At 39.9% G+C, this 21,639-nt stretch overlaps 1 protein-coding gene across 3 annotated transcripts in view; it reads right to left on the bottom strand.

Moving 5' to 3' along the window:
* Window positions 1-2,047: 2,047 nt before the first annotated feature.
* zbtb16a (zinc finger and BTB domain containing 16a) overlaps window positions 2,048-21,639 on the bottom strand; it is a 147,910-nt gene continuing 128,318 nt past the window's right edge. For 2 of the 3 annotated variants that reach the window (XM_044221762.1, XM_044221763.1), the window contains exons 5-7: window positions 20,877-21,047; window positions 12,285-12,455; window positions 2,048-8,454 (exon numbers count right to left, since the gene is read on the bottom strand). In XM_044221762.1, coding sequence (XP_044077697.1) covers window positions 8,225-8,454; window positions 12,285-12,455; window positions 20,877-21,047 — 572 coding nt within the window. In that variant the 3' untranslated portion in view covers window positions 2,048-8,224. The remainder of the gene's footprint in view (window positions 8,455-12,284; window positions 12,456-20,876; window positions 21,048-21,639) is intronic. The other variant, XM_044221764.1, reaches the window with a different exon arrangement.

Raw genomic sequence — 21,639 nt, forward strand, 5'->3', positions numbered from 1 at the left:
GAGAGGGACATTACATCATTCACTACCCACTGTATGTCAAAATGTTTACAGGTTAGATGAGAGATTGAACAATGATACAAAATGATAAGTTTAATCAACTGCTAAAGCAATGAAAACACAACACAGGAGAAGAACATGAGCGACAACCTGCCACAAAAAGACTAATCTAAATCTTGTTCAGGTTAATCTTCTGCCAACATTTAGTGTCTCGGCTCGCTTCCTCTATAATGACAATCATGCGTTTGTGACAATAGTGCACACATACACACGCCCTGCATATCTAATGATAGCATTTATGACCTCTATAGCACAAGAGGCAGAAGAGACAAAAGGCAGTCAGGCTTGAAGTGCTGCTGTAGTTACCATTAGCACATCACAGCCAGGTGGTGAGTATGAAGCCAGACAGCGGAATGCGCTTCAACTGTGAACATTTGTGGAAACATACAGCAGGCTGTCGAGAGTGAGTGGTGGCTTTTAGTCAGGTGCTGTGGTTTGAAATTGCTACGAAAAGATAATTCAAATGAATGCATGTGGGTAACTTTTTGCTTTCTTGCATCAGTTTATGTTTTAAGGATGTTTTGCTCTTTGCAGGCGTGATGCCACCCACATTACAACAACCAGAATCTACATACAGTACAACTAAAGTAGATTATAAAAATGAGTTCACATTAAGTACTGCACAAGGTCTAGCTGGGTTTAATACTAGAAAGAATTGATTATGTAAGATGGATTTGCTAATCTTAAATATATAATACCTGTTTAGAATCTACCTATTTATGGACACACCCACCTACTTGACTGCACCTGTGACAATTATCTAGTGCTACTCTGATTGCCTGGCAGCTGACACCAGCCTTGGTATATCTGTGAGATGCCATTTGTTTTTACATGCGTAGGTGCTAAGCCCATTTAGTAAAGGTTTTTTAATTTTTGCAAAGCAGTCTGCCTTGGTAATTTTTAGGTTATGACTTACATATCACTAAGCAAAGTACAAGTCTAACCTCTCTCTTTTCTTTTTTGGTCTCACAGTAACTTTTCAGTTTGATTCAAGATCTGCTTTTAACAGTCTGTATTATTGTTGGTTCACATGCTTGTTAAGTGACATGCTACAAGCCATTTGTCTGCCATAGTTGTTGACCAGACTGTGCTTGTTCAGCACAAACTGGCACTGTAAAACGGTAAAAAACTGTAAAAGTTTTTTGCAACCTTACCAGTGGTGGAGTTAAAGAGATAAATACCTATTAAAAACCTTCAAGCTCAAATAAGATTAAGTTTGTCCTGCATGGTACTAGAGGAAATGTTAAGGGGTCATTACAATCAAAATGATTCATCCTCTTGGGAGCATGAATGTGCTCAGTACATTTTAACTGAGAAGAGAAGAGTCAGCATTTAGGACCTTTCTGAAACAAATATCTATTTTCATGATTGTTGTGCTTCAATGTAATTTATTTTTAAATGAATGTACAGGTGCAATTTGTATATGAAAGTGCTCGGGAAGACAAGGGAGTAAATGTATTTTTCATTGTTCTTCTTTTATATAACTAATACGCAAAAAAGCATTAAAAAACAGGAATGTGCTTTATTAATGGATTACAAAATACACTATAAATAAAAACTAAAGTAATATAATTATTTGATGAAGCTGTTAGTGTTTTAGTTTCACTGGACTGAAATACACAAGAGATTGTAATTCATTACACACTCACAATGAAACAACTAAGTATATTTTAGTAGTAGCAAAAATACTGTATAATATTAAAGGGCAGATCAAACACATATAGCTACAAAATGATTATTTTGTATTAGATCCTACTGTCACCTTCTGTTCTTAAAAAAAGTCAAGAAACAAATAGTGAGCCAGAAAGAGGGCTAAGACAGACAACATGAAGTCCATTTTTTATTTTTTTCTAACCGCAGATTGAAAGTATACAACTGAACATCATGATTTGATTTTTATTATGAGACTCATAAATAAAAATACAAAAAAATTCCACTACAAAAAACAATCTACTGTTAGTAGGATGTAAAAAAAGAAATATTCTTTATATTTTCACTATCAAAGGCACAACATTGACTTTAGTGACAACATGGAGAAGAGAACCTGCAGCATTAAATCTTTTATTTTTCCTTTTTATTTTTTTTCACACTCCATCAGAGAACACTGAAATGTTACAAAGAGAGGTGTCTGATTCTACATGGAAAGAAACAAAAAAGAACAACCTCTATATCAACAGACGGTGGCTATAGATTGGTGGCACAGCTCAACAGGAAACGTACTGCCACGGAAAAAAAAAATAGCACGTTGTCGCTGGAAAAGACAAAGGACCTTTGCAAAGCTCTAATGCAAATTTCAAAAAATTATACAACTGACAACAATAAGAGAACAAAATAAAGAAAATAAAAAATAATAATTGGGCACCTTCTAAGATTAGGCTAAGATTAGGTGCTGAGGTAGACAAAAACTATAACAATTCAAATCATAATAAAAACACTATTTTCTTAATACAGAGCAACTTGACTGGCACTTGTGCTGTCACAACAATGGAGGAGAGAAGTAGCACAGACAAGCCAGGGAAAGACAGAGAGAGAAAAGCTTTGTTACATAAAAAGCTTTGTTATGCTTGGTCCGACAGGGCAATTGGTCCTCAGTGCTAATATAAAAAAATACAATGTCTTGGTGCTTTGTTACTCAAACAGTTTTTAGTCTAGACCTCGATGGCACATGCATTGCAACACTGCATGAAATGGCTACTTTGTTCTAGAAACACCACACCAAAACACAGAGTGCCAGCTCCAGGGATGCCATGATTCCTCTCTGTTGAATTTAACATCCCCTTCTAAATGCATTTTGTAGAAAAGAAAAAGTACTTTAAAAAACTGAAACAAAGCAGAAGGGGAATACCCTAGTGCCAACCTACCAAAATGGAGGTTTTCTTTATTTTATTTGTATTTTTTCAAGAGCAATATAAAGTTCTCATCAGCAAACCTGTTGCTGACAAAAACGAGAAAAAAATAGAATAGACAATCTGAGTGGAGACTTGGAGCTTAATTTGCTTGCAGAAAAACAATTTCATGGAGCAGATTTTGTCCCAAAAGCAAGTTTCACCACTGCAGCCTGTCTGAATTCCAGTAAATTTTCCCTATGCTTTGTTTTGTGTCGCTAAATAAATGCTTTTGGGTACCAATCACAGAGTACGGCCTAAGAAAAGAAGTGAATGCAGAATCCCAGTTGCTATTTCAATAGCATTAAGGGTTTATTGCAGTCCTTGAAAAAGAAGCCCTGCTCTATTCAGGATAAAAAAAACAAAAAAAAAACAGGTCATTTTCAAGCGTCATGACATCCCTAGGGTGCTGGAGACACCATTTTAATTTTCTTCTGAAAATACAGAAACTAAGCAGATATAGATGGATATTTTTGTTGAAGAAATTCCATTTTTAGGCACAAAGATAGTACAGAAACATTGGAGGAACACTGAGGGAAGAACTATAACGATGCCAATGTATATATATATTTTTTTTCCAACATAGAGAAAAAAAGTGGCATAGAATATCATTTTATTTTGTATCTGATCTGATTAGTGCATTTTTCCACTAATACACACACACACACACACACACACACACACACACACACACACACACGCGCGCACACACACACAGTTACACACTCTTTTACGCACTCTTTCACCCGCACGAAAAAGTAGAAAACATTCAGAGGACGATGATAGGAATAATGTGACTGATCAGGTCTTGCATTGTGGTGGTTCAGACTGAGCCGTGACTGGGTATATTATAGTGGGTGGATATTACATGAGGGTGAATAAGACCCTCAGCTCACAGTGTTTGAGAATAAAATGGCAAGACACCACGGGACATGCCATCCCTTCTTTTTTTTCAAATACAAAAACAAAACAAAAAATATGTTGACAGTCAAGTTTGATTGAAAAATAGTGAATGACAAGTACTAATTGGTCGGTTTGGCAGCGCCCCCCTGCCGTCCCGTATTTTATCTTTTTTTTTTTTTTTTTTTTTTTTTTTTTTTTACATTGTCACATACACACACACACACTCGTAAAATTTGTGGCGGATAGATTTAGTCCTTCACCCTACAATGCAATTGACATCCAGAAAGCAACACTTATTACAATATGTTCACACACATGTTTTTTTGTCCAACAATATCAAAGAGGAGCAAGGCAAAAATTATTCACACCCAGAGAGGAAAAACAGGTAAAAAAAAAAATACAAATATTTGTGCCCTGCTGTAACCCTCCACAAATGGAAAAAGGACTGACACTGAATACAAAAATATCACAATTTTTATATATCAAATTGCCTCTGTTGGCTCTTGTTCAGGAATACGCTCATTTTTCAAGAGAGCTTGTCAGCCGAGAGAATCTCTGTTTTTAACCTTCTGGTTTTTGTTTTTTGATTACCACTTGCAGTTCCAATTGTCCAACGCACTCTGCATCACTGCAAATATGACCTGTCCTGGGTGGTTCAGCGTTTTTGATGAACCTTCTTTTTTTTCACATTACAAAACTACACTTCTATTCACATATTTTCAAGTTTAAATTCTTGTTTTTAAACCCTCTTAAAAAGCAATAGTACTTCCTCTTATCTGCCGCATCCCTCTTACTCATTACTTAAGGCTTCAAAATTGCTTTTTTTTCTCTGCTTGTCTGTGGTTGGAGGGGCAGGGGGAGACTATAAGAGAAGAATAAACATCCATTTGAATGACTTTTCAAATCCTATCAACCTCTACTTTTGTTATCTCTTACCCTTTTATATACATTTTGCTTAAAAACACAGACAATTATAAATCAACTTTTGAAAAAAAAAGCATGAGATGAAGTAGCAATGATGAAATAACGCAAAACACAAACACAAAAAAATGTGCTTTTGCAAAACAAAAAAAAAAAAAAATGAAAACAACTTAGAGGTAGCTTTTATAACAAATGACCAAACCTTCCGGCTCATTAACAAGCGGGGTTAATAATACCAAGTTTGGTAACACGTAATGCACAAAGAAATACACAACATTAGAAAACAACAAAATCTCTTCACCGTGGCACTTAAATTTTTTCTGCGTACACATTGCTTCATCATGTTGTGCAATGCATCTTTTTGACATACACTCATGAACAAAAAACAAAAAGTGTACAAATGAAACAAAGGGGAAAATTAAAATACACAAGCAACATGAGGTCACAAAACGAGGTAATTCAAGTACGATGTGTTGAGATCAAACTCAAGGTCAATAATAACAACAACAATAACAACAGGAGACGAGAGAGATGAAGCGCAGGGACAAAACCACAGAGAAAGAGTTGATTTATTCTGTCATCTTACTGGTCGCTCCCTAAGCTGCTAGGCCGTGTCTCGTCCTATCAGTGATTTCCCCCTTTTCAGGGGATATGTGATCACCCTTGTAACGCTGTGACATGCAGTGATGCTCATTAAAGTCTTCAGGTTCAACCATTATTTCTGTGGCTGTGTCATACAGGTCTAATGCTGCATTTCAGAGATGTCAGAAAGTCAGAAATTCCCACCTCTTACTGATCAAAATAAGCCTTTGAGTTTGAGCAAGAATATTCAGAGTTGCATTTCTTCCAAGATGCAGTTGTCAACAGTGCAGCATATACTATAAATGCTACGCATCTTTTGACATTTTAACAACCCTCAAAGCAGGGCCTGCATTAACCCACAAGGGAGCCTTGGTGAAAAGTGAGCTGAGGGCCCCTACTGATCCTACTTTCCTCCCACTCTCTGCACATTAGTGTACACAAGTATGCAATACAAACAGTACCCATAGCATCTTAATCATATTTTGCTTAAAGCCTTAGTGGTAATTTAAATCAATGCAAATGTATTTGGGAATATGCACCATTTAAACACAACATCTGTAATATAACTACAGTAAAGGGCCCCCATATAATGACGGACCCGCCTTAATGTCCTTATTTCAGTTGATATTCTACTCCAGTGGTGTATATTCTCAAACAAAAATCTACTGACACACAGTGAATCTGAGGCTTCTGGGGCCCCTGGGGAGACTGGGGCCATGGGTCCCTCCCGCTTTGCCCAGTTAGTAATCTGGCCTTGCCTTAATGTACACTACAGTTTGAATTTGAAGATCACATGACCCCACGGCCCCAATATGTGATCTGTTCCAGCCCTTTCGTCAGATCATTTTAACCAAAACACCTGGTGGTGAATGACTATACATATGCATTTCAAACGTAAAATAGCATTTACGGCTGCTAGCTAATGTATGAGCCGTTGCCAGTGGAACAGCATTTGATGCTGGATGGGGAAAATCTTCCGAACTGAGCCACTGGAAGGCAGGAAGAGTAATAACAAGGTGGGAATTATAGGTGTCTAACTTCCAGTGAAAGGCAGCATTCACATACTATGTATTTTGACACAGCCTAGCATGAACCTGGCTCACAGTCTTTCACATTCATGTTTATATGCCATATAACAGTCTTCAACCTGCTACACCACCTTTGACAAACGCTAAGGTGTGCAGCTAAGGCATTCCCAGCACTTCTTCAACATTCACTACGAGCAGTCGAAGTCACAGGACTCCCACGGAAAGCAGCCGTTAACCATTTTCCCATTTTTGTTTTCCATCACTGTGGTGAATTGACAGATCTGTTGTGGTCAAAGTGTTACTGTTTATGTGTCAGTTTGTGTAGTTCATCATTAGTGTGAGATAACCGGAGTCATCTGGTTAATGTACATGGATAAAAGCAGTCCAGTTATCTATTGCTGAGTAGGTGGATAGGCTGGGTTTAATGTGATATACTGTAATAGCGAGTTATGATTTAATGAAAAAAAAATATAACTTGCAGACATCAAACAGAGACTGTTGTCGTAATTTGTTTTACCTGTGCAATCAAGCCGTGATAAACTACGATGCAGAGCTAAAAAAATAAAAGATGAAAAAGTGACGCAAGTTAGCCTGTGGCTCTCCGGGGAGAACCGTGGGTGGCCAGTGGTGACTCGACTTTCTCCTGCCCTCATCTGACAGAGCTGGAGAACCAGGAAGACTACTGAGAAAACTGGGACTTCCAACAAAAAGCAGCACTAGCATCGTCCCCCCTCAAAACCAAACAGGTGCTTGGTTTGCAGTATTTTAGTGCTCCCATTCATCCAGTTCAGCTGTTTCATCTACTGCATACGCCTACTGGCTCTGCTGCTGATTCTCAGGGGCTATCTCACTGCCACCGTTGGGATCTGAAGGATTTCATGTATAGACAGGTCATACTGGCAGACTTCTGTGAAAACTGGGAAGATCTGTGTCTACTGCACAGGCAGAAATGATAGGAGGTTTCCCATTAGGCATGGAAAGGATTTGGGGCATGTTCACCCAAAGCAGTTCAATCAAACTCTGGAGCGAATATTTCTTTAATTCAGTTTGTTGGGGAGTGGTGAAACTGTTGAAAAATATGTCTCAGTCCTCCTTCAAGATGACTTTGTTGTGGTTCATAACTACCATAACATGAAGGTTTGTGGCCATAAGGAGAAGGATTCTGGCTTCTGAAAGCCAGCAGTTCCTCAATATTTGGAAAGCAAACCATGATATGATGAACTGGGGGGGCCTACACTGATGCTCATATTCACATATTCTTCATGTGATCCAAACTAGTATGACCAAACAGGATGAATGTAAACAAACCAATACCAAAGTAGAACAAAAAAACCCTTTCCCCTGTTTGGAAAAAACCCCAGCTCTAAATGGAGTGAAAGATTCGGTTCCTGATGGCAATAACGTGTAGGTTCAGATAGCCCTTGAGAATCTGCTTTCTCACCACTGTGGCAGCAGCGTCCAAAAAGTCACTTCCTTGCAGCTTGCTCACTTTATGGCGCTGCATGAAATGACCTGAAACAATAACACAGTTGCAGATGTAGTGAATGACCCGGTGAATCCGAACAATGATGGAGAATCTCTCTCCGTGTCCAAGTCTTCCTCTTCTTAGCACTTTCGCCCCATCATCACCACCCTTTTACCCCGTCAGTCATTGCCGCCTTTGCATGAAAGAAAAAAAGAGAAAACAAACCCTCTTGCTTTCAAGTCTCTTGCCGTTGACATTCCTAAAATCGTCAACACTCCACCACAGCCTCATGCCTTCTATCCGCTCAATTACATTCCCCTTACCTCTCAACCCCGTCCCCACCCTCACACGTACCCTCCCTCTCTTCATTCACTCTACCGGCCTCAGACATAGCAGAGGTACAGGTAGGTCTTCTCTATGCGCCAGTCTGGGGGGATGTCTTCGGGCTTGTGGCCTTTCATGTGCTTCTGCATGGCTGACAGGCTGGGGCAGTACTCCAGGCAGATGGTGCATTGGTAGGGCGAGGCGCCGTTGTGGGTGCGCAGGTGCTTGATCATGGCCGAGTAGTCCCTGGATCGCTGGTGGCACAGCTTGCACTCGAATGGCTTCTCACCTAAGGATGATAGGGTGGGGATGAAGACAATAATTATGTTAGCCATAGTGCCATTCAATGACAGTATTATGTCCTTGTTGAAGAGTGATGTGCCTGTTAATCAGGAAATAAATGCATTTGATACAGAAATCAATTGAAAGAGAAGGAAAAGCTGTATTAGTCTGTGAGGTGCTCTGGTAAACACAGCAGCTTTTGTCATTCACACACGAAGACCTTCACATTACTTTAATGAAATGGGAAAATTCACTTATCTCCACCAGTACCAAAAAAGTCCTTGTTCTTCCATAAACAGTATACTAGAAAAAGAAGTGTGGTAAATCTGAGCCTCATTGTGAAGGCCCGTACCAGCAAGGTAATATTATTATTTGCATAAAATGCCAGTGTGGATCTTCTATGCCATAATAGCCAAATTGCTATGTCATTGGAGTATTATTACAACCTGGCTCTTATTTTTGTAGTTTTGGCCACGATTCCTATCAGTTATGATACTGTATTTAGTATGGTAATTGCAGAAATCTGGGAACACAATGACATCACTATAACAGAGTCCGACGGGGCAAGAAACACGAGCGGTCAGACAATCAGACAACAAACCAACGGTTTAGCCAGATTATCTAAACCACTTTATTTTCGAGATAAAACTGCAAGTAAGCGCACCCAAAATGTTGCCAACAATCCCTAAGTGCACAGGAAAATGCATGTGCAAAACTACGGTAAGTATAGTACACCTTTGTTTTCTCAGTCAGATAAGTTTGGCTAACCTGGGGGTTTGTTTTAAACCTGTCTGATTGTCTGACTGCTCATGTTTCAGACTTCTTTTTAATGATCGTAGCAATTCACTCACACTGACAGTGCTTTTATTACTGATACGAATGCTGGCCAAAACTACAAAAATAAGATCCACAGTGTAATAAAACTGAATTATCCTTTAATGGACAGTTAAGACTGCAGCATATGAAACCTGTTGTGTGAGAAGTAAAAAAGTCTCTATTTCGGGTCTTCAGGAGAGAAGAATATCCCATCACCATTAATTTAGAGACCGCAGATTTCACCCTGTTGGCCCACAAGAAACTCTGGTGTTGTTATGATAATTGGACTGCGCACACAGTAAGTGACAAGTCAAAACCCAGGAGCGAAATCCCAACTCTCTCCTGAACAGCAGTGAGCAGCAGTTAAAGACCACACTAACTCTTCAAAGTCATATCAACTGCCCCCAATAATTGGTACAACTCAAAAGAAAGAAGAATAAAAGCATAAATGTACAGTAGTGGAGTTTGTTCACCTCTGAGAGATAGTATCAACACAGTGCCAGTCAGGCCCATCAAAATATCCCTCTAGCAGCTAACAGAATGATTTTCTAATTATTCGTTATCAATTGTCATTACTGCCATTATTAAAAAGACCCCACTGTATGCTGTGCAACAGAAGAAAATGACAAAGAGAGATGTCCTGCTATTTAATTGTATGTGCAACTATTGAATGTTGCAGCAGAGGTTTATAAGATCATGCAGAGAATAACTTGCTTTTTTTTCTTCAATGTCTGCTTTCCTTAGAGCTCGTTTTGAAAATCACCAAAAGATAACACTCGGGAGTTGTGACATGAGAATGCTGATGACATCTATGCAAATAGATAATTAAATCATGTTCATATACACAAGGCCCGCTTTCAACTGCACCTCAAGGTCTGAGATACATTTGAAACCTCCAGCTGAAAGCTCCATTCACTGAAGAAGACTGTGAGATGCAGATGAAAGCCTCAGAAAAAGCTAGTAAGTTTCTAATGCTAGTATGTGCTTGTGTCTCTTGCCCTGTCTGACTTTGCTGTAGCAATATCAGCATGTTCCCATATCTCACTAATTACTTTGGTGAGTATAATGTTATCATGAATGGTAGAAATGACGGTCAAAACTGTGAAAATAAGAAATGAATCATAATAAACCAAGTTATCCTTTAATTGTGAGAATACTCAAACAGACCTATTGTGAATGAGATAAGAACAATCTAATAAAATTTAGACCTTAATGTGTTAAAAATGTGAGGTTTAAATGTCTGGTATTTCTTTTACAAACCAACTTACCTATGGTACATTACACAAAATACAGCTCCTGCCATGGAGAACTCCTGAAGGTGTCATAAATCAAAGTGCAGCGTTGCTTTCTTGCTGTGGGGGGCTGCTATATTCAAGAGGCACATTTCAATTCAGCAACAGCAGCCATCCTAAATGTGCTAATGATTTGAGTGATGGCAGGGAATAATCCACCAGCGCTCAAGCCGGCAGACGCAAATTAGACATGTAAATGCTGACCTTTACCAATGGCATTTGAAATGAGCTGTCGGAAGTGATCTGGCCCAGCGCTCGCTGTCACCTTTCAGCTGCAGCCTCACACATGTGTGCTGGCAAAACGGGCGGCCTCATGCCTCTGCTGCCCGGTCTATCTGCTATTTTGGAGCCCTGGTTAACCTTGACCTTTGTGGGGGCTGGGTTATGGCGCCATTTAGCCAATAAGCACAAATACAGTGTTGTAGGTCGTAATGTGTTAGTCTGCAGCAGACACCTGCATTCTGTATATATTGATAACCACACTGTAAACACGGGCGCCTCAAATAACCAGCTAATAATGAATTGCAAATGGGGCCCAGGTATTGATCTACCATTGGCATTTGGGATGTGTGGAGAGAAGGGGTGGGGGCGGTTAGGTTGCCAATGTCGATGATTCATCAAGCAGCTCCCTTTTGTGTGTGGTGGCCTTTGACTGTGAGCTTGTCACTTGCTCTTGTTATCTGCTGTTGCTCTCCGGCTTAACGCAAAGCCCCCTCCCTCACACAAAAGGGGAAAGGGTGGACGGAGGGGAGCCAATTATTGGACAGGCTGCCTTGATAGTGTGGCTTAACAGCTGGCTTATTGAATGGGAGATGGGAGGGTGCTGCTGTGAGTGTACGTTAGAGAAAAAGAACTGGTGAGGAAGCATAAAGCCTTGGCTGTGTGCCATCCTGGTGAGCACTTGTGGCATCCTCACTCAGTCTGGTACGTAGCGTGCACTCATTCTCCAGGGCACCCAGATTATCACTGTGTCAACATCTTTATGGGGCTCTAAATATACTGGGATCAATACAAATTCTTCTGAGACATCCATCTACAGTATCACAGCAGTAAGATATTCATCTGGTCTGGTCTGTGCCTTGCAACTTGGATTAACAGGCACCAAAAGCTGCATCATGTTTCAGCACTGTATTAGGGGCAATGAGATATAATGTTGCACTCATATCAAATTAGGAGAAGTGGAAGAATGAAAAGAGATGACGTTTCATTGCTATAATTTGAAAGTGTTCATGAGACTCATGAACAGAGCCATACAGAGAAATATTTAGGTGGATAACAATATCGATATTTGAGAGTAAAAAAACAACATATAATTACTATTTATAAGGGTCAATGTGTTTTTTAAAGACAAACCATTTTTAAAAAGATCCCAGGTATAGTTCAATATTTTAGGAAATATGCTTATTGACATTCTTTCTGAGAATGAGATAAGGACATTGTTAGCTTAGCTTAGCATAAAGAATCAACATGTTTTATCTTGGTTGTTTAATCTGTATAAATAAACAGAAATCACAGTCACAGTGAGGTTGCGTTTGGTACCATCGTGCCTGCACAGAGACCAAAACCAAAACCTCTGCTCACAGACCATATCTGGCAACCCGTGCTATAGCTTGAGATGCTGCACAAGAAAATCAAGAAATAGTTCAACATAATAGTTCCCAATCCTTTGATTATCAACATCAGTGTTTTTCATCCTCTTGGTCAGTTGTACATATTTTGATCGCAGTACCTGTGTGCACACGGTAGTGGGTTTCCAGCTGGTGCTTGAGGCTGAACTTCTTCCCACAGCCGTTACATTCATAGGGCTTCTCCCCGGTGTGGATGCGTTTGTGGCCCTTCAATGTGCTCTCATCTCTGAAGCAGCTCCCGCAGAACTCGCACTCAAATGGGTGGTCCCCTGCTGAAATGTGGAGAAAAAGAAGCAAAGTTTACTTCATCTTCATACAAAACCTGGAGCTTGTGTGGAGATACAGACTGAAGGGCAGGTTTGACGGACAACTGAGTATGAAGGCTAGAAACATGAAGCTTTGCTTACATTTACATGCACAAATGAATCTGAATGTTGTTAAAAACAGTTAATAGTTATTGTGACAAACAAGGATCTTTTATGTTTGTGGTTGGCTCTCACCAGCAGTCTGACTAGGGTTGGATGTAAACATACAGTTGTGATACCTAAAGGGAACCACATTACTGAATGTTCTGTCTGAGTATTTTGGTGGGTTTATGTACAATGCCAGAACAATAGGCGTTTATGCTCTAATGGATACTCACTTAAAGGCTTCAATACCAGCAGACAACTGCAACCCATCTTTTGTCTTTCTCTACATATCACCTGCACTGTTGTTATGCTTTGTGTACAGCCTTAAATAATTGCAGCCTGTCATGGCAGTTCACTGGTCATGAGATGTATAATTGACCATGCGGTCCCAGTCTCACAATGCATTAATGGATAACCTGACTGAAGTATATATGGATATATACGTTTTTTAATGTACTGTTTAATTTGTCTTAATCCATGTCAGATAGTGTGACTTAAAAGAAGATTGAATTTCAACTGTTATATCTTCAGTATTGTAGGTATTTAAAACATTTAGGGTAACATTTTGGTCATGGCTAAATGAGAAGATCTGAAACTAAAACTGAAAGGAAATTTAGGACAAATGTATATCTCTATCTGCCTCTCCACACCTTTACTTTCAATGTATTACTTCACTGTCGGCATGATGTCTATTTCTATTCATGGCTACTCTGTCTAATCCTTTCACATTGGGTAAATGTATTCTCACTTTTTATTTATGGAGCGCCATATTTCCATTCTGAGACATTAGACTTATTTCAGACACCAGGCTGGCAGTGGATGTACAGTATGTGTGCCTTCAGAAATGAAAATGACAACAGGCATCACATTCTGCTCCTCAGGCTGCCAGAGCACAGGTCCCCACAGGACAGCTGTAATGGATATTCAGATGTCAATGATCAGGGATATTATGATTTGCAGGAGGCTCTCACCAGCAGTCCAACGACTAATTGTATTCCAGTGTTTGATGAGGATCTGCTCCTTGCGTCATTTGCCCCCCTCTACACTCTCCAGCCAAGTAATGTTGTGGATATTTATTAATGTATTTCACTTCACCGCTGCAGGTTTAAGTCACCATCAATGACCTATGCCTTTCATTATCTGCCTGTCCGAGCAGCAACGTGCCAGGGAATAAATTGCATTTCTCGTTATGTGCTACTGCCGCTGCCCCGCTGTTAAGAGACAATTTCACTTCCATCCTGCATATTTTATTTAAGATTTTTTGTCTGTATATAGAGTATGTATGTGTTTATTTGATCTATTTAGGAGGAGAGACAGAAAGAGGAATGTAAGAAGAATGAGAGGTGGATACCCTTTAAATGCCAATCACATTTTGGGTGTGCTATACTTTCATGGAAGAAAACGTTTTCGATGCCTTGTGATGTTGGAGGCCTTCCCATTAAAGGGAAGCTTTGATGGGGATGGAGGGGTGCAGGGGGAGGGATAAAACTGGGACAGGGATGAAGCAAAGGATGTGGGTGTATATGGCGGCAGTGGTGGGGGCTGGGTAAAAATCAATAAAAGTGACAGTCTTTATTTGTCTGCGTGAAGTTATCAGTGGCTCCCGCTGTAAGACATTGTGCTCTTTCTAGCGTTTCAACCACAGCAGAGATCACAATCCATCACAGAGCTTGGTGGGCTTGCACGACGCTGCAAGAATAATAATTGAGCTCAGATTCACCTGCCTTTAATTGGGGCCTCCGATCAGACTAGCGAGTGGGATGCTAATGCTCAGAGGAGGCCTATGGAGGGTTATTTATGCTTAATGTCCTGTTGCTGTGCTAACGTCTGCTGTTAGCAAACATCATCAAAAATCTTATAGTAGGAAAGAGCACACGGTCTTTCTTTTTTACTTAAAAGAATGTGTGTTTATGCATTAGAAAATTTACTACTAAATTCTGTACACTTTACATTAGTGCTGGTCATTTTTCTTTCATTTCAGAATACTACAACACCAACTTGCATAAAAATAGATAAAACAAAAAAGTATATACGGATATGGTGTCCTTGACATCACTTGTAGATTTCTTTACAGACGTTCTGAAGCCTTGATGTGGGTTATATTTCATTTCACTGAATTGCTCACAATCCTCTTGAACATGAAACGTTTGGTAAACGTAGGAAGACATTCTGTAATAACATGGAAGTTCAACCCGCTTCAACTCACTTATCTCAGCTTCTGGAGTTGTAAGTCTTTAAAGTTTGTCTTTATGATGAAATATTATTTTTTTTCAATGTAACAAATGCAGCAAAACATACCAAATTAACAATGACAAAACTATGCTAGTTTTACTATGCCGTTACCCATAAAAACTAGATGCTGCAGTTGCTGTCTTACAGTAACAGTGGCTTTGTCATTCCAGTTCAAGCACTGTCCACTACTGCTTGATTAGGTACAATAAATATACAACACATAATGTAATAATTTTCTATTTCTGATTGGGAATAGATAGTGTATATCCACACAGTAAAACAGAGTGCAGATGCAAGCATGCCTGGTATCAGCTGAGGCATAAAAGACCAGGATGGTCCTGTTTGTGCCCGGGATGCATATCATGCACGTTATCTCCTGTAGCCACCCGGGGACGCCAAAGTGCAAAGTTGCACTGCAGAGCTTTAAATAAATCAGACACAATTCTATAATCACATTGTGAGGATTTAAAGGGCCAGACAGGACTTCATTTTGTCAGGATATTCTCACGGGGGCTGGAGAATAATGGGGACATGTCCTCTGTCCATCCCAAATCTGCCACTATTACTTCCTCTCTCCCTCTGTCCTCTTCGCATCCCTTCCTTCCTTCCTTCCTTCCTTGCTTTCCTTCCATCCTATCTCTTTTCTTTCTCTCTGGTGTGACCACATGGCAGGGAGGCCACAGATGAAGACTCATGAGCACAGTGAGGTGGAACCACAACATGGTGAGTGGACCCTTGGGTGCCCCCGAGCATCACCACCTGCGTCTCCTAACCCCCCACCCCCACCACCTCTACATTTATACCCCCTCCCCCTATCACCTCCTTTGACACCCCAAAGGCCTGCTGAGGGTGCCTGTGCCCATGGGCACCCGGGGCGTGTTCATTATATACGGTAAGAGGCTGTAAATCACTGGGCTCCATCACTGCCAGGACCAGAACTGGCTCATTCTCTCTCTCTAAATTCAATTCAGTCCTCTCTCCCTCTCTCTCTCTCTGGCTGTAGCACTATCAAATACAGCTGCGAACACAAAACACCCTGCCACAGCAGACAGCAAATTGGCTCTGGGTTTAAAAAAAAAAACACACACAGACACTTACACACAGACAGTGCACAACAACGGAATATTAATGAAGGCCTGGTCTGTAAAGAGATGGTGTGTGTGGTGTTAGGGAAGGGGAATAACACAGCTGCCATGACTGCCACTGTTATAAGCCCACATTGTATATTTGTGCGCAAGTGCTTGAACCTATACTGTAGTGTGCATACATGCAATAAAGATATATAAACAAAATAAAGAGGCAACATGGAGCTAAACATGTGTGTTAAATCCTGTCATGTTAAGAGAAGGTGATGAAACTGCAGATCGATGGAGGAAAATGAGAAGGAAGAGGCAGTGAGGGAGAGAAGGGGAGATGACATGATTAAGATGCTGAAATAAACACCATTAAATCATTTTTTTCTTCCTCGGCCTAAATGGTGATCCAGTGTCAGAGCCCGCACCGGCAAGGCTGCTTTCAAAAGATAAGCCAGCAGACAGGTAAAATGAAGCACACGTAATGAATGTCCATAAAAGTGCTTTTTGCTGCTTTCTGTTGTCAGTTGATACAACAGAATGGGGATTTAACTAATAACTAAACTATATCTAGAAAGCTTTCTATTGTAGATGAGCTGCCACACTCTGTCCATTAAAATCAGGGTTGAATACTGGGAATTGAGATCTTGGTGTTGGTACAAGAAATTCTCACCAAAATTGACTCTGATTTCCTGGGCAAAATATCTGCAGGAACCCGTGACTTTTTGCACGTGTGTGCTTGTGTGTCTATACGTTCGTGTTCATTAATGATACCATAAAACTGTCGTACCTAAATACTCTGACCTTGAAATGCCATTATTACAGTAATATAACTGGATCAGCTCCACTATTTTTTTCCATTTATTTTTAATGCTACAATGACTGCCTAAAGTCCAGCTGAATGGCAAAATATTTTTTACAATTACTGTGAATCAAAATCTGTAAACAAAAACTTTGCAGATGGTTCAACAGGTGGCTGAATCAGACATGCAGGCCTCCAAAACCAAATCAGAATGCAGCGCAACAGTCAACAGGTGGAACATTGGATGCATACGATCACATTAATGTTACAACTAAACATCCAAGAATAATACATAGCCCAAACAAAAAAAAAGATGGTCATGCACTCCCATATGACCACTCACATGTACCGTATTAAAACTGGTTAGAGGTAAAAAAAAACATTCTATTGTGTACCGAATAAAGTGTACCTTTAAGAGAAATGAATAATGATATATATATAACATAATCTATAAATATAAAATAAAATGTCAGAAAATTACTGATTATTTGCAGTTCAGTTCTTATTAAAACCTAATTTACGGTGAAAAGTTCTGGCTTCCCCAGGGAAAAGAGTGACATATCTGTGGGAAGTAATCATCTTAAAATCACAGAAAAACACTCAGAGCTGAACATTCATCACAAAGGCTGTGCTTGACTCACATCTTGTGGCCCCAAAAAAAACCCCAAAAAAAAACAATATCAGGAAAAGTGTGTGATGAATCATTCTTAATATAGAGGAAATGAGAGGACAAATGAGAACATGTCTTAGTCACCCACATCTTGTATCAAAATATTTGCTTAGCAATTAATAGACTATATTAGGTTGAGTGATATGGATAAAATGTTCTATGATATGTGACATTTATCAATATACATCATGACAAGATGCATTTTTTGGAAATGTAAGGATGGTTTGGGAAGAAGAGGGGTTGTATGTTCTTTAGTTTGAGCTTGCAAGGTGTCACGCAATACAGTGCAGAATCGAAACTATAAAGGGCAAAACTGTTGGCTCCCATTAGATCTTTATCTTGGCTTTTGCATTACGCTAACTGACACTTATTAACATAAAAGGTAGAGTATGGTTTCCATTGGCTGAGTTGTAAGAGTTGTTTTGGTTTACCCACTAAAATCTCTCTGAACAGTGTCATTTACTGTCCAGGTGTTATTCATGATTCAGATGAGAGAAGCTCGTAATTGATAAAAATGTTTATAGGCTCATCTGAGTCACTTTCAATTACAACCTTTTGCTCAAAGTGATACGCTTTATGAGCAGCAGCAAGTTAGCGCTTCTGTTGCCCTGGGTTTCGCCTCTCAGGCTACATTCAGGCAGCCCTAACCTCTGAGTGGTGGAGCTTACTGGGGCTGTATGCAGGTTGGGGGGAAAAGTATTGCCAGGTACTTAGCATGGTTTTTTGAAAAAAAGGCCCCAAAACCTTATTTAATCTATATTTTGATTTATAGTTAGTATTCTCCTAAAACAACACAATAATTGAACATCAATCAAAGACAGTAAGGGACAGTGCTCTTTTGTAAAGGCGCAAATAAAAAATTTGAAACAAATAAAGATAAATAAAACTTAGTTAATGCTTTTTTAATAGAGCAATTTACACAGAATTTCATTTTCTTATTATTATTACAGAAAGTACAATATTGCTTTGGTTGAAGAGTCCCTGACTTTATTGTGTCTGAAACCAAACCTACACCCTGGTTAATGGGAATTTGTTTGTCTTTTGAATGCATATTGGAAACTTGAAAGTAAAATAGGGCAAACTGATGAGTTACGGTGCATGTAGGACAAAACCTGTTAGATGGATGTGGACAGATGCCCACATTGGATGGACTTTGTTGGATGAGGGCAGTGCACGTGTCTCTGTATAAACAAACAAGGCTACATGTAGGTAAACTTATAAGCGTGATTCTCTGAGGTGGATATGCTGTCTAGCTCTGTCTGTTTTCAAACACTATTTTTGCCTTGTTACCCAGCAAAGTGTGAATGAGATTATTAACATCAAAGTGTAAATGTAGAGGAACACCATGCCTCTACTTACTTTTTTTTTGGAGGGTAAATTAGGACCTATTTCTGGCGCCCATGATGGCTGTGTGAGTTGCTGACTTTATAATCCCCTGACAAAAGGCTCCACATCATATTTAAACGATTGCTTTCACGGCTGGCTCATTGTGATTTAACACACGCCCACAGTGGGATGAGGTTCAAAGTGGCATGAGGCTGCAAAGTCTCATCTGCAGCTCCAGAGACGAGCTGAGGTGACATTTGCGACGCCTGGGTGGGCAGGTGGATCAGAGACGCTGCTTGTGTCCTCTCCAATGTCTGGTAGACAGAGCAGATGTGTGCATCGCTACTGTACAGGAGGCTCAAGCAGCTCCGTCCACCCCCTATCCCAATCCCCCCCAGCCCCCACCACCATCACACACTAATGGTGTATTCGCCTGACTTGTAAATAGGGCCGACTGCTCTCATCTCACTGCCTTTCGTTTCAAATATTTATCCGTGAGCTGGTGAGCTAAATCGGCTCTGACAGTGAGACTGTTATTTAAGGTCGCAGACAGGCGGTGGGGTGAGAGGGGGGTGCAGCGCATCCATCCCTCGCCGGTGAAATTTCCATGTGTTCATATTCTGTCATGGTTACGTGTGGGGTTTTTTCCACTCTGAATAGTCTCATCCATCAGGCTACTTCTGCTCCCTCGCAACAATGTATTAGCATCCTGGCCTCGCCTCAGTAGAGAGCCAGCACTGAGAGAATTACTTGTGGAATGAAGAAAAAACAACAACAAAAATCACTGTAAATAAGCTTCCTCTGACTGCTGCAGAATTCATTTTGCTGTGACCTGAATTAATGCTGTTTATTCAGCTGAGCTAAAGTAGCAATGTAACTGGGTAGGGATAACATAATTCACTCCCATTTCCTAAAATAAAACATGGCTTTTTACTTTGCATTATACTGTAAGCTATATTTGTCCATGATAATCCATGTCAGAGTGTAAGGTTTTTGTAGGTTTTTTCCTACTACGGCTGTACACAACTCTCTTTTTTCAGGGTCAGCTATTTAATTACACTAATACACCAGGGTGGGAGAAGGTAATATAATGTACTGTATGGTAATCTGAAAAAAAAAAAAACTTAGTTCATCTGAGATTCAGGATGCATATTTGTGAGGAAAAAAAAAATCAGAATTCAAATGAAAAGCTCAACATTTGTATGCAAATAAACCCACCCATGATGTAAGACTTAAATGTATGAAGAAGAACAACAAAGAAAAAACTCTCTCTGTGACTAGTTAAATATTTACATGGGAAAATCAGAAAACTGTAAGTTTGAAATTTACGAGAAGTTTCTCAGAAACTTACATTCACATGTGAAATGTCACATAGAAAAAAAAAGCCCCTAATGTGATTTTTTTTAAAGTGTGATGTGGTGTTCCATGTTTGATTAACATGTTTGGTGTTTTGCATGTAATAAACACTTGTGCTATTAAGCTGTTATATTAATGTAGTGCAACTACTGGTACAAGAATTTTGGAGGCACTATTAGCCATGGTCAGATTTACCTCCTACAGGGGCCCCACAATATCAGCTGAAATAATTAAGATCTTTAACCTACATTTTGACAAAGGGACCCTCCATTAACACAGGGCCGCATTATCAGGTAATAAAACAGGTCATACCTTAAGGCCTTCATCATGTTAGTTGATGTTGTGTTTTAGTAGAGCATATTCCCATATACCCAAACAAAGCTCCTGAAATGTTACCAAAAGCCCTTGAGTGGCTCATCAACGCCAAAACTGAGCACTTAATATATCACTCAGACATTAATGCCTAAACTCTTTCAAATTGTTTCAATAACTAAAAATGTCTGAAATAAAATCTTTAAAATGGCACTGATCCCTGTGACTTAACACTCACATTTTCTTTTTTTATGTCAAATCCTTAACCCACAATACACCAGAGGGATTACATATCCCATCTGGTCTGGGGAGGCCAAGGGATTCCCCAGAATGAGCTGGAGAAGGTGGCTGTGGAGAGGAAGATCATAACCATAACCCAGACCTGGAGAAGGCACTGAAAATGAATAGATGGATAATATACTATGGAGCACACCAGTGCTTCCATATTTATCATTGCTTAACTTTAGGCCTTACCACTGTAGTGAACATGGTTAGTGGGTGCTTCCACTGACCTGTGTGTGAGCGTAGGTGACGTTTGAGTGCAGTATGGCTGGGGAAAGTCCGGTTACATTCACTGCAAATGTAGCTGCGAACGCCGGCGTGGACTTCCATGTGCTGCTGCAATGCCGTCTGGGTCTGGAAACGCTTCCCACAAAGCAGGCAAAAGATGGCCATGTCTGACCCTGCAGAGCAAAAGACACAACAGAGTTAGTAAAGAGAGCTGTGAAGCATGATTTCCTTTCATTTACCAACGGCCACTGACTTATTAAAACGTGGGTCTTATTTTCAATGTTTCACGTTTATTAGTCTTTTTAGTGATGTCTCTGTATTTCCAGATCTCAGCAATTAACATGGTGAGTACAATCTTTTAGTTATTGATAGGACTGATGGCCAGAATTACAAAAAACAGACCCAAGTTGTTATAAAACTTAGAGTTTTGCTTTACATTTCACGAAATAAGCACTGACACTGTGGGACTAGCCAGGGGTGTCACCTTCCCCCACAGCACTTCATGGTAGACAACCAATGCCAGCTTTGCTCAAACAAATCACACTAAAGGTTGTGCATGCACAATCATTAGGCACAGGATACGCAACAACTCAGGTGTGATGTCGTAGGCTCAGACATATTGCAGTTTACTAACTGCGCTTTCATAGGCTTACATGACGCATACTGTATTTATAGGATTAAAGATGCACACAATACTCATGTTTCAGGATGGGTGAGTAGAAAGATAAAGATCTCCTATGCAATACTTCAATCGAATCTTGACTC

Source organism: Siniperca chuatsi, linkage group LG14 (genome assembly GCF_020085105.1).
Source record: "Siniperca chuatsi isolate FFG_IHB_CAS linkage group LG14, ASM2008510v1, whole genome shotgun sequence".
NCBI lineage: Eukaryota > Metazoa > Chordata > Actinopteri > Centrarchiformes > Sinipercidae > Siniperca > Siniperca chuatsi.